The 14,021-nt window shown below is 41.7% G+C and overlaps 1 protein-coding gene across 4 annotated transcripts in view; it reads right to left on the reverse strand.

Moving 5' to 3' along the window:
* The window catches only part of arhgef39 (Rho guanine nucleotide exchange factor (GEF) 39), a 108,488-nt gene that overhangs the window by 85,906 nt on the left and 8,561 nt on the right, over positions 1-14,021 (reverse strand). For all 4 annotated transcript variants that reach the window (XM_068058950.1, XM_068058949.1, XM_068058947.1 and 1 more), the window contains exon 2: positions 12,144-12,234. In XM_068058950.1, the coding sequence (XP_067915051.1) occupies positions 12,144-12,186 (43 nt within the window). In that variant the 5' untranslated portion in view covers positions 12,187-12,234. The remainder of the gene's footprint in view (positions 1-12,143; positions 12,235-14,021) is intronic.

Here is a 14,021-nt window from a genome sequence, read left to right on the forward strand (position 1 = left end):
CTTTCATTTGAAGAATTTGCACCTCGGAAATGTGCCAGAGGGTTGCCAGCATGCAAGGAACTGTAATCCAGTGAGAATTACTGCCTTCAGAAGAGAAAACAGGCAAAATGTTAAGGAGAGAAAAGTTGATGAAAATCAGAAAGAACCTCAGCCAGAATTTTACGTTGGGCGGAGGCCCCGCTCACCGGCAGAAAAAGTCAGTGGCAAGCCCACCTCCGCCGGGCCTGGAAGCCATTCCATGATTTTACGTGGCCCAGGCCCCTAATTGGCCTCGGGTGGGTCTTCCGTCCCTCTGAGGCATGACGTCCCACCTCCAAGAGCTGCCGGCCAACCAGCAGGCCAGCAAATATTTAGGCCCAGCAGTGCCACAGGACCAGCAACAAGCTCGAGGCCCCAGAATTCAGGTAAGTGTGTGGGGCCTTGCCGGAGGCAATCAGCTAGGCCCCGGCTCAATGGTGGTGGAGGGGGTCGCTCGGGGAGGGGTGGGGTTCCTCCAGTAGGGACGGCTTGTGCTGCAGGGGGAACCCTTCACAGGTACAGGGTGCCCGATCCAGAGGGGAGCCTCCCCCCCCTCCCCCACAGCCCGCAAGGAAGCAGTCAGGTTTTACTGGGTGGTCTTCTGAGCTCCTGAACTGTCCGCCCGCCGCTGGTAATATACCAGCGGCGGAGGGAGGAGGCCCTTAGGTGGCAATTAATTGGCCACTTAAGGGTCTTAATTGGCCTGGAGCAGGTGGGCCGTTTGTCACCTCTGCTGCCACTTGTAAAATTTCAGTGGGGGCGGGAAGGTGACGGGAATGGCACACCACGCCTCCCATTCAAGTTTACCTCCAGCCCGCTCCTCCTTTATTTTACTTGATAAACAGGACGCTACGACCCACGAGAGAAAAAGCAAAACAGGCAAATTAAACAGCCATGGGTCAAAACAATGATCAAAAATGATCAAGAGAACACGTCTAAATTTTGCACTGTGATGAGTGGAAACAGAGTCAGAGTTTCCTCAATCTGATTTACTCCAGTTTATAAACAAAAACTTCTTCAGGATCTTATAAGTGTACACCCGAACATAAAAGCCAGCGTAAAGCAAGCAGAAATCAGTGTCAACGACTGCAGCCCAGGGTAAGTGCAGAACATACACCATCATCCTCAGTTCCTCTTTCTCTTATTAGATATTATGAAAATTTAAAATTTTAAGCTATCAAACTATCATTTATACATACTAAGCACAATGGTCTACAGCTTCCACTCAGTTGTGCTAATTTTTTCGGCATGGCTCAGGCAAAATCAGCACAAAAGATCACAAAAATTTAAGAGCAGATTACTTCCAGTGCAAATTGCGCTTTCACGATCTTTTCCACTATTTTAAAAAGTATTGCACTAGAAGCAGGCCCCACCCACAACACTGGATCCAGCCCCAGATAGAATTACTTAGCATTGGGTGTTCATTCGCTGGCCATCAAGCAGACACTAAAAATTCAGCTGGACCTTTTGGGTGCAAGGACACGAACAGTAACACTTCAAAATGTTTTGAATGTATTTGTTTTTTAATTTACTAAGAAACTGACTGCTGTACCCCAACCTAACTAGCAAATGGTTTCCTATATTTTTTTATGTCATCATCAATAAATTAGAATTAGATTACTCTCAGAATGTAGATTGGCTGATTAAAAATGCTTATTTTTTGTGGTAAATGCATATCCAACTGTATTAGTAAACTTACCTTGTTACCAAATATATCAAGCAATATTATTTTTAAAACAAAATGTTTTTGTTTACAAATTTCATTTGAAACGCAGCCCAATTGCACAGGTTCATGGCAGATTTTGCATTTGACGATATTGTTACGAACAGGTGAGAAAGGCATCTCGGGTTCCCTCTCAGCCTTCACCTGGTCTCACTTTCTCATTGGTATCCAGTTTTCAGTATCAAGTAATTTAGAGTGTATACCAACCTGCACAATCTCAAGCGAGTATCTTCTGCTGTGCATTTTCCTCATTTCCCAACACTGTCTCTAAATAAGACTATTAATTAGTCGCAAACTGTCAGCTCTCAAGACACACAGTCACTATGAATTCAACTGAGACAGCCTAAAGTGATTGCATTAAGGACTCTCACAAGAGACATGGAAATTCCGAGACAGACAAATTGATTCAAAACTTGGATCTCAGACACATGACCCTATACACAGCCAACTTCTGTATTCAGTAGAAGAGTCAAATTAACCTTTAGACTACTTTGCTTAATACTTAAATATTGTTTTTTTTTGTACGTTCCTGGGATGTGGGCGTCGCTGGCTCGGCCAGCATTTATTGCCCATCCCTAATTGCTCGAGAAGGTGGTGGTGAGCAGGCTTCTTGAACCGCTGCAGTCCATGGGTTGTAGGTACATCCACAGTGCTGTTAGGAAGGGAGTTCTACCCAGCAACAGTGAAGGAACGGCGATATAGTTCCAAGTCAGGATGGTGTGTGGCTTGGAGGGGAACTTTCAGGTGGTGGTGTTCCCATGATGCAATCAATCTACAGAAGCAGCTACCTAAAGATTGTATAATCCCATGAAAGTAGTACTCCTGAAGTGAAATTATGGCAGTGGAGTCTGAATACCAGCTGTTTGGAGTCAGGTGCCTGCTGATTGTAGACTTTTACAAAGCTTACTCAGATGTTGCTATAATGTTGTAATTGACAAAATGGATTTCTAACTGGGACAGTGTTTCACATTTCCAACAACGTAGCTATCACTCCTTTAGTAATGCAGTGAAGATTATGTACTCAAGTACCGGAATGGGGGTTTGAACTCACAATCTTCTCTCAGAGGTAAGGGTACTACAACTGAGCCAATCTGGCACAACGAAATGCTCAAACAGCCCAACCACGTGCTAAGCTCCATCTCCCACCCATCTGACCAACACCCCCACCCCCCCATAGTGACTGACCTCAGTAACAGTCTTCAATGCCCCAATAATACAGGAGCCCCTCTTCCCATGGTGTCACTCAACATTGCCTCCAACTCACTGCTGCTCCATTCATGTGCATTCTGCCACTTCCTCAAACTAGCCCTCCTCCACTCCACACCAGGGCCACCAAACCCAAACTTCCCTTTTGCAGGTCTGCCACACTGATGAACTCTCCTCCAAGTTGTCAAAGCCTATGAAAGCCTGCATTATTGCTACAAAAGCCAATTAACCCTCCACAGCATCACATAACTATATTCAAATCTACTTCATACTCCCAACTATTTCTCTGAGATTATAAAGACAGAAAAATAAATTGTCACACCAACTTGCTTTGTTGAATGACAATTTTCTTTAATCCACTGACTGGATATCTGAATTTATATATATTTTTTAAAAAGACATTTAAAAAAAGACAGAAAGAGGATGACTTTGCTTGAGCTTAAGATGGCAACCTAATTTGCAACACTGTATCCTACATTGCAATGTTCTATGAGGCGCGAGACGAAATGGCTGCTCAAATCCCAGCAAGAACCAAGACCCAGGAAAGTGAAAGGGACTAACAGTTCTTTTTAGCAGGAACAGAAACACTGCTACCATGCTTGAATCACTGGGTGACTGTCATGTGACAAGCCCCTCCTCATCTCTGGTTTTAAGCTTATGTTTCTCTACAGCAGAAAGGAGAGGCTTCTGGATTCTGACACTTGCAGACCCTAGGGAGGTCTCTCTCTCTCTCCATTTCAGCTTACAAGTTTCGAACTCTGCCTGCTGACTGACCACCTTTGCATACTCAGGGTACTAACAGAAACCCCATTGGAGGAAATCACCTGCATCGCTGTCTCCAAGAGACTCAGCAAACCAGTCATCTACCACTTCAAACTAAAAGCCTCAGGACCACTGAATTGAGTTAGAAGCCAGCCGAATCACCAAACGCCACAAACTATATACCCCTTTTTTGCTATGGACTCTATGTCAACCAATCAACCTTTCCCTACTCCGTAACCTATTTGTGTGTGGGTAAACCTCTAGTGTGTGCATGTGAGTGAAAGTCGGCGCATAGTTTATTATTTCCATTAGTTCGATTTAGGTACAATAAAGTTAACGTCTTTCTTTGTTAACTCGAGAAAACCTGTCCAATTCGTTCTTGTTATGACCATAGCAAGTAAGTAATCAAACAGCTACTGAATTGGCCAGTACATCCACTTTAAGAAAGAATTAAACCTGTTGTGGTCCAACAAGGAGAGGGAAAAGAGGGACCTTCGACCTCTTCTCATTTGACCATAACAAAATACATTGCCAGAGGACCATGCAATAATATTAGACAGGTGAGAGATGATAGGGATGGCTCCCCCTTGTTCACCTCTCGACTGACCAAAGACAGCGTGTTTAAAAAAAAAGTGTTTTAACCCTGAGTGTTTTAATTGCCAGAAACAGAAAAATTGCAGATTTTCTTGTAAGTTTTATAAATATACATAAATATACATGTACAACACCCGAAATATACGCAACTACACCCACTCTCACACTCATACAGATACACACCCAAGAAAGGATAGAGATTATAAAGTAACATGTGTTTCGGTCTTATGATTTTAAGAGTTCTCTGTTACACTCGTTTTGCCCCAGGGTGAACACTTGAAACGGTACAGGCCTGTAATCTTTTCCCTTGTTCACTGAAGAAAAGCTTGGGAGGTTTAGGAGGATGGATGCGACGTTGCAGATCTCTAGTCAAAGTTTTGTGGCAAAACCTGGTACCATTTCTCAGGTAGGGAGTTCAAGGTCAACTCCAGTCTCTGCCTACATGTAACTTAAAAGCTGGTGGTGTTCGGCAGGATCCTTTCTCTTCGATGGCACAGATGTTTCTCTCTGCCTTTACCTGCCCAGAATATACCTTTATTAAAACTTATCAGAAACCTTGTTTCTGGCATGTGACCAAAGTTTCACTTTCCATTGTCCTCATAAATAGTTTCTGATGGTAGGCCATTGTTAGACAATGGAATTCGGTTGTCACTCAATCACAAATCATTTTGATAAAGTTATTGTTAACCTAATCAGTTGAAGAAATGCAGTCATTACCACAAAAAGTGTCATTTGCATTTTAATGCCTTCTCAAAGACTTTCCCAGACATGAAGGGTTCAGGGTTCTTGCAGTTGTGTGTGTATTGGCAGGAAAGAAAAGATCACCTGACCTCTCAACTCCATTTTGTTTTACAGGAAAAGTGTCCAGTTCAGGTTTATTTCATAAGTTCATTTTATAGTTCATAAGTTTATATTGCTTGATTGTGATAATATGGGCAATATAACAATAATAAAAGCCTCCAATTAGTTTTCACATGATCTGATCCCTAAAATAGTATTAAAAATCCCAGAATACAATACGATAAAATATTGTCATCAATCAATGGCCCTGATAATACATTCCATATTAAAACTCCTATTGTAATGGCTTATCCGCAACTCACTGAATGACAACATTCCCATTATAAAAATGATAGCCCAAGTATGTGTTAGATATCCATCAAATCTCTCTATTTCACTTCAAAGGATAAACACAGAACATATGCAGCTCCTTAACTGGCCTCGGGACTCAACCAGTGCTTACTTAACAGCAATTAGGTTTTGTAGCCTTAAAGGGATACACATCTACATTTTAGCAAAGATTCTAAAATATGGCGTATCTTCCGACTTACAATGGACAATGCTATTGGGAGATTTCAGAGGATACAATCTGCACATTTCTTGTCTGTCACATTGCACCTCCTATGTCACACCTTGACATCAAAATTTTCAGCCAAATAATCAATACTCTAGGCAACTGCCTTTTACAATTGCAGTTATTAGCTGATATGCAAATTTAACCAAGTTTATTACAAAAATTCTACTCTCCGAATAATTGAGTCAAAATTTATTAATTTTAAATACATTCATATGCATATTTCTTACAAAGAGCGAGGAACTATGCAACCAGATCAGTCAAGACACTTGATTATATTCCTCCACAGCTGGCCTGATAGAGATCTTTAAAGTTATGAAGGGGGTTTGATAGGGTAGACACAGAGACGATGTTTCCACTTGTCAGGGAGGCCAAAATTAAAGATCATAAATATAAGGCAGTTACTAATAAATCCAATTAAAGAATTCAGCAAAAATAGCTTTACCCAGAGAGTAGTTCGAATGTAGAACTTGCTACCACATGACAAAAAAAGTATGCAAGAAAACATAGGAGTTTATTTGGTGAATCTTCCCCTTTTTAATGTTTCACATCAAGAGAGTGCGCACAAGGAATGGTTGAGATGAACAGCATAGGTGCATTTAAGGGAACGATAGAGAAGTACATGAGGGAGAAAGGAACAGAATGATATGCTGATAGGGTGAGATGAAGTAGGGTGGGAGGAAGTTTGTGTGGAGCAAAAACACTGGCATGGACCATTTGGGCCAAATGGCCTACTATTGTGCTGTAAATTCTATGATTAACCGTGCTTGTGCACCAAGGTACAGCTCAGATTTCCCATGGTGATGCTCAAAGTGAGTCCGAGTCATGTGCTGAGAATGGTCCCTCCGTGGCAGATCTCACTGCAACACCTCTACGGATGTAAAAGCCAATTTTGAAGAGCAAACGCTTCCTTAATATAAGAGCATAAGGACGAGACTATTATTTTATTTAAGTTAATACTATCTATTTGCAAACTATGATGAATTTAAATGCTACATAAGGATTTCTGTTATTTAAAAATTCAGTGTTTGTTTAACAACCACAAAAATCATTTACTTGCTGGGAGCAAGGCTCTTGGAGAAAGAAGTGTGCAGGAAAATTGGGAAAAAGTTTGGGGTCAAAGGTTGTGATCGGAGTGGCGGGAAGAGACGAACAGGAGAGATGAAGTCCAAGGTGGTAAACTCAACTCGACCATGACTAAGAATATGGCACAAGGTGTGCCAGAGACAGCCACAATGCCAATCAAGCACTAGACTGGAGGCTAGAATATAGAGGACAGGTGGGGAATCGGTGGGGCATAGCCCAAAGTTGGGCAGCCATAACTAGTTCAGGTGGGTATAGTGGATCACTGCAGAGTCCTGAATGTGAAACACACAGAATTCGGTTTAAGCACCAGAAAGTGCTGAAAGGACACCTGAATTGGGAAAGAAAAAAAAAGTGTTTCACCGTGCCACCTCACGACAGGAAATCTGCAACTACAGTACGGCAAGCAAATGTGATTTAGCTGCTCCGAAATGTTGATTTTTTTGCGATCAGAAACTGTTGACATATTGGCATAAAAATGACGACTTAAAAATTGTGGACAAAAACTGCTTGCTTTTAACTCATTAACCATAGTCAATCTTCTATGGTATTGCACATGGGGAATCAAGTTCCCATGATAGTGAGACAGGAGAGGACAATTGAACCAAAACTCTCATATTTGAATGTCATACTTTTTACTTCAATATAACAGCTTTTATATTATTCAGTCAAATACCAAAACTTAGGGAAACAGTTGGAACATTGGAGTTTTCCTGTAGTATAGGCAGAGGAGCTGGGAGGTGCAAAACTGAGGCACTACAGTACCAGTAATGGCTGGAGCATCGTTACAGCTTCTGTTAACTTCTGCAGTTTCAATTCTAAAGGTGGCCATAGGAATTTATGATGGGGCAAAACTGAAAAGAGTGCCAAATACGTGATAACAGGAAATAAGTTTTGCAGACAGGAAGTCTGTGCGGGTGCAAGATTTCTTATTCAGCTTATAACATGCTGTATTAGCTAATCTAATTTGAGTTTGGTAGGTGGGGGAGGAGGAGGAGACGGGTGAATATCTTAAAATGGTTCCCTAAAAGTGACTTAGGAAAACTTACTTAAAACACAGCTGAGTATTTCTTTCAAATACAGGTCACTCCAGGTTACAGCTAGTGACAACCTTTGAAGTAATCCACCACTTCTCCGCTGCTTATTAGCCCTCCTCAGCCATGATTGGCTGCTTCATTCACAGCATGACCACAGGCTAAGCTGGTCTGGAGAGCAGGTGTCAGGCCCTGAGGTCCAATTGCATCTGGAAAAGGGAACTCTTTCACAAATTTCATCCACTCCCATTGGCCAAAACCAACTTTACATGACCTTCAGCAGCCACGGCCTCCTCAAACAGTTAGAGTTAGTTACAAATTCTGCAGCACTTTAAAATCAGCATTCATCAAACACAGGCCCCCGAGGAGAAAACCAACAGTGACCTTCTGAATACAAATCTTACCTGCTTATTAGTCATATACTTTAAATGGTTACAGCAGCCGCCCTCATCGCATCACTCAAAAGCAATCATTTTCATCTAATCCAGTAGCAAGTCTGGAAGGGCAGTCCCGTTCCCACTTCTGACTGGTGTGTTGGCATCAACACGATTTGCCCACTGTACACGATGGACGCAATAACCAAGAAATCCAGGGGAAATTGTTGGTGTAGACTGAAAGCAGTTCTTGACTCGAGTCGGATAACCCAGAACAAGAGGAAATAATCTGAGATTTCAAAACAAACCTGTTCAGAGAACCTCACGCAGGTGCCCGGCATGCTGCGCCAGTGCCCCCGCAATGACAAGGGCCTCAACAAACCAGCAAGTAGGGTTCATAGGGGTGCTAGGAGTTCTGGGAGACTGAAGGTGGCATGGCTGCTGTTGCTGCTTAAACTGCCGAAAGTCAACAAACTTAATAGAGTTTAAGTGGTGCCTTTGTAAATGACACAATGATAAAGGTAAATGGCTAATGCCATTTGTCTGATATAAACAGTAGCTGATGGGATAAACAGGTACAGTGAGAGTGGTGAGGACTGTATCTTATTCAGGTTTGAAGGGAAATTCTAAATAAATGCCCTGATTTTAACACATATAATTAAATGGTCTGATTTGTACTGAAGAAAAAAAGATGCAAATTAATTCAATTATTTCTTAAGTTTTATATAATTCTGTTACTCAAGGCAAGGGTAAAGAGATGATTCCCCCATATTATGCAGAGGTTGATTTCTTATATTTCCATGTGCAATGTGAAGGAACAAATGTATTTGTTTACCTACAGTGGGCAAGAACACCACCATTTATTTTCCAAGAGCTAACTTAGAAAAAACACTCCGTTGTCCATAGGAAGTTTTTTTTTAAACAAAGTTCTTTTCAAATCTTTGAAATGATAATGTGCCCCCTCCTCAACATCCATTACACAGCAAGGAGGGAAAGCAGATGCAATAAGTCTAACTGCCATGAGTCCATGAGCAGACTCACTAGTTGTACTAGTTTACACTCAGACAACAATTAGATAGATCAAGGATCTGATGACCTTGAAAGAACACCATTTTAAGGGTGAAGCAAGAATCAAATACTTGCTTATTCATAATGCACGATATAGGCCGACAAAGCCAACATCTAGTAGTCTTAATTATGTGATAGCCTCCATAATACAAACGTCAGTTCTACTCCAAGTCTCTGTCACCTTAATTCCAGTTTCACCAGAGTGCCATTCACCTCATGCTTTCCTTAGCAGTGTCATTTTTAATGTAGCAGCAAGCCTGCATTGTTAGTTGGCACTAGGAGTTTAACAGTAATTAACCCCTGCTCTATCCCCAGGGAGCAGTACATCAGCAACTTGCCAAAACACTGTAAACAAGCAGCCTCTGATCAATGGAGAACTATGCCGGCTTGAGAGCACAGTAATAATGGGAGCAATTTCTACACGTATAAACCTGCACAACTAATGATTCATGTGTGACATTATCTGCAGAAATAAAAATGCTGGAAATACTGCATTCTGTTTTTCAATTTATAATCGAGGCCCAAGATTAGAATAAAAGATTTGAACACAGGTAAAGCCAGATGGTTTTCTTAATATAGATACAGTAAGTGGACTATTAATGTGGACATATTGCAAGCATTTTATTTGGCCAGATAACAGACTTCCCTCCTCCACTAAAATGGTATACAATGAACTTGTGTGCTTAGTGGTGATAGCGTTTAGAAATTCTAGGCACTAAAGGTTTGCAATCTCAAATTCTGCCAGTTAATAAATTAAAAACTTAATTCCAATTTCACAAACCAGAAGCAGCAATGGCTAAGGGCTGAGGATTTTATCTCAGTAAATCCCAAGCAAACCTCTGACTCTTAACTGTCAGCTCCAAATGGTTTCTAAATGGAAGGGAATCCTAACATTAATAGTGTCACTGCTAGCAGCCACAACATCGCAATGAGCCACAGTTAAATTTATTTTTAATGCCTTCTATCCTTCCCCCACCCAAAAAAGCCTCACTCTCAGGGCTCTGAAAATGTCACTCAAGTCAGTTGCTAAGAGAGGCTTGGGGCAGGTGGCTGCCAGTTTCTCTTCATGCTTGTGCAAAAACATCCATCAGCCCAAACCGGACAGCAGCTTCCAATGGAGAATCCTCCAACAATGCCAGGTGGCCATCATGCTGCCACCAGTTGTGCTAACCACACAGAGGTAGAGCTGATCTACGTGGAAACCAACATGTAGATTTAGAAACCCAGGCGAATCCACACATGCTAGTGGCTGCAGGACAGTGGCTACTGCACACGTGCAAAGTTCTGATGTGAGCAATAGCTGACACCACCGTCTCGGCTTCATACAGCAGCAAAGAACAAGAGCTGACCCAAGCTAGTTAAAGTCCAGGGCAGGACCTGACATGTCAGAAGATCATGTTTCTTTCTTCAGGACTTTTTTCATTTCTCTTCCTTTCTCAGTTAGTTTAATTGTAAAAACAGCATGGTATGATGTTGGTTCCACCTGTCACGTCCTTATTTCTGCTGCAGGACAAAACTAGGTAATTTTTGGAAGAATTACTTTCCTATTAGTCCAGAAGAGCAGAATTGTGGATTAGTACGAGACTAATGGGGAACTCAATAAAATATAAATTATAGTTATCAGCATGACCAGCTGGCAAAAAGACCAACAGAAATGTAAATTCTCAGTGGTTGTGTAGCCAGCAGTTGGAGACTGGAATTCCAGAGCGCTAATCTTTCGAATCCCTAAACATTCATCTTGATCATTTTAACAGGGAGATGCAAAAAACCCTCCAAGTATTTAACCCTTTGATGCAGAACATCACAAACTGACCTCAGAAATGTTACGTACCATCAAAAGCATGCTTAGTATCACTTAAAGAGGCAGCATCTTCGTGCAAAAGTATTTCTAAAACATTTTTTTCATAACTTAGTGTCAAAATAAGTGACTACATGGAACTAATAGAGGGTTTTACGTCCATCTGTCGCATTTCAGTATTCTGTGGCTATTTATCTGCAGAAGCAATCTAGCTAGGAGTTATTTTAAAATGCACTTTGAGTTAAAGCTCCCTTCAAAAGGGTTAGCTCCTCAGGAAAGCAGCATGCTGGGTTGAGAATTCAAAGTCAGACTGAATGAGGTTATTATGCTGTTTGAGAGCTGTTGTTCCCAGAGCCCAAACAATGAGCAATTTGGTGGCTTGTCCCCTTGAGAAATAAACACTTTGCACCCTTACTGTTAGAAGGCTTTTGATCTCTCCCTGGCTGTGAACAGTCAGGGATAAAGCTGAACACAGGAACCAAAGGAGGTAGTCTGGTATGTGGAAACAGAGCTGCACAGGCAGTCAAGCAAGAAATGGGATGGGAAGGAAGAATTTTTCCGCCCCAGTACTGGATGACAGTTAAGATCCCCCATCAGAATGGTGGTTCTCTCCCTGTTGGTCGGCACAGACTCGGTGGGCCGAAGGGCCTGTTTCAGTGCTGTATCACTCTAACTCTGATCATACCTTTAACTCTACGAATAAAGCATCTTATGATTCAAACTGAACTTCGCCTCATTTCCTGTCAACTCAGTCCATCTTTGAGGAGACTGATGAACTATTCCAGTCCAGATCACAAGGAAATTCCATTGTTACCATCATGGGGCTCACTACCATACAAATAGATGGAAGGCAGCACACACCAACTCCCATAAAGGTCAGTTGCTCATACCACTTATGAGACTGGCTGATGCTGCTGATTGCAACATCTATGGTAGACCCGAATGCTTAACAGTCTCAGTGCCTGTTATGGGAAGTGGTCCTCCTCAAAACTGAAATTATTGAGGCTTGAGAATTTAGCGGAAAAATCTCAAGAGTCGCACCTTTGTGACTCTCAGATAAATGACAGCGGGTTCTTAACAACAGTCATTAGAACATTGCCCCATGCAAACCAACAGAAAAAACACTTACTGAGGTGTCTTTTCATTGGAGTCCGATATGATGATGCAGACATGATTGCATGGAGATATTTTGCTGCAATTTCTTGGTAAAGAGAAAAAACCTAGCAAAAGACAGAGAATAAAATTCAACTGAAATCATGGTTCACTTTCACTCACTATTCCACTAATTGTGAAAGTTTTGATTTCAAGGCAGCTCAGGAGACAAATTAGCACAAATAGATAGATATTCATAAATACTTAAAACCTGTGAAGAGGTGGTAGAGGCAGGAACCATCACAACATTTAAGAAGTGTTTAGATGAGCACTTGAAACACCATAACATACAAGGCTACAGACCAAGTGCTGGAAAATGGGATTAGAATAGTTAGATACTTGATGACTGGCACAGACACGATGGGCCGAAGGGCCTGTTTCTGTGCTGTATAGCTCTATGACTCTATGACTGTGCTTAGAGAAATACTAACAAGAAAGAAGAAGATTATAAAGATCTGAAAAGAGGAAAGGTGGTTGAGGGATTTCAGAGATTAGAGCCAAGACAACTGAAGGCACAGTACAGTACATTCCAGACGGGGTGGGGGGGGGGGGGGGGGGGGGGGGGCAGGTGGTGCCAGACAGCTGAAAGGTGTGCACGCAACAAGTGGTTCTGACCCGGAGTTGACTGCCTACGAGGATGGTGGAAGCGGAGGCATTCAACAATTTCAAAAGGAAATTGGATAGGCACTTGAGGGAAATAAACTTGCAGGGTTACTGGGATACAGCAGGGGAGGGGGACTGAGTGGATTGCTCTACCAGAGAGCCGGCATGGACTCGATGGGCCGAATGGCCACCTTCTGTGCCACAATGACTAAAGGGGTGGCTATGAATAAGATGTCAGAAAAAGAGAAATGGAGATTCAAGGCGTGGAGATTGTCAGATTGGAGAAGATTACAGAGATAAGAAGGGGTGAAGCCATTAAGTGATTTAAATATATGGATGAGAATTTTTAACTCTACAATTTGCGGGAACGATCAAGGTGGGCCAGCAAGGCCAGGTTTGATGGGTGAGCAGGTCTTGGTGTAGGATAGGACATGGTCAGCAGAGTTTTGCATGAGTTGAAGTCAACAGAAGGTAGAGGATGCGAATTTTAGAACGTCGAGTCTGGAGGTGATAAAATTTTAGCCTTTAATACATTAGGTTCATGAGAAACCCAATCACTTTGTAATCCACTAAAATATCCACTTTAATCTTAGCTTATTACAATGCTTAGACACCACAAAACAGAAACAGGCTATTTGACCCAGCAAGTTAGTGTTTATGCTCCATACAAGCAATAGTTCTAATCACATTTACCCATCCTGTTCCCATATGACCTCAACTCCTTTTGCTTCATCTACCTATTCAATCTAATCTTTAACGTTGACATAGGGTTCTTGGCTGAGGCAGAAACTGAGGTGAATTTCACATCTCACAAAAAAATAATAATTAAGCAATTGTGTAAAGACTTTTTCCTTGTCACTGTTCTAAAAATCTTAAATATAATCTTTTATCTATGTATGTCCCCCCATACTTAACCCTTCAACTATTGGAAACAGACTACCCTGTCTCATCCTTCAATAATTAGAAACACCTCTATCAGATGGTGTACATAAAGTGGCCCAATTTTTCCAGGTCTTTCATTGTATTTATACTTCAACATACCAGACTACATTCCAGTAAAACAAAAACAGAAATGCTGGAAATACTTAGGTCAGGCAGCACTTGCAGAAAAAAAAATAAATTTAATGATTCAGGTCGATGATCTTTCATCAGAACTGGAAAGGATTAGAGATGTGATAGATTTTGAGCAAGTCCAGAGGCAGGGAAAGAGGGAGTGGCAAGAACAAAAGGGAAGGTCTGTGATAGGGTGGAA

This window comes from Heterodontus francisci, chromosome 27 (genome assembly GCF_036365525.1).
Source record: "Heterodontus francisci isolate sHetFra1 chromosome 27, sHetFra1.hap1, whole genome shotgun sequence".
In the NCBI taxonomy this organism is placed as follows: Eukaryota; Metazoa; Chordata; class Chondrichthyes; order Heterodontiformes; family Heterodontidae; genus Heterodontus; species Heterodontus francisci.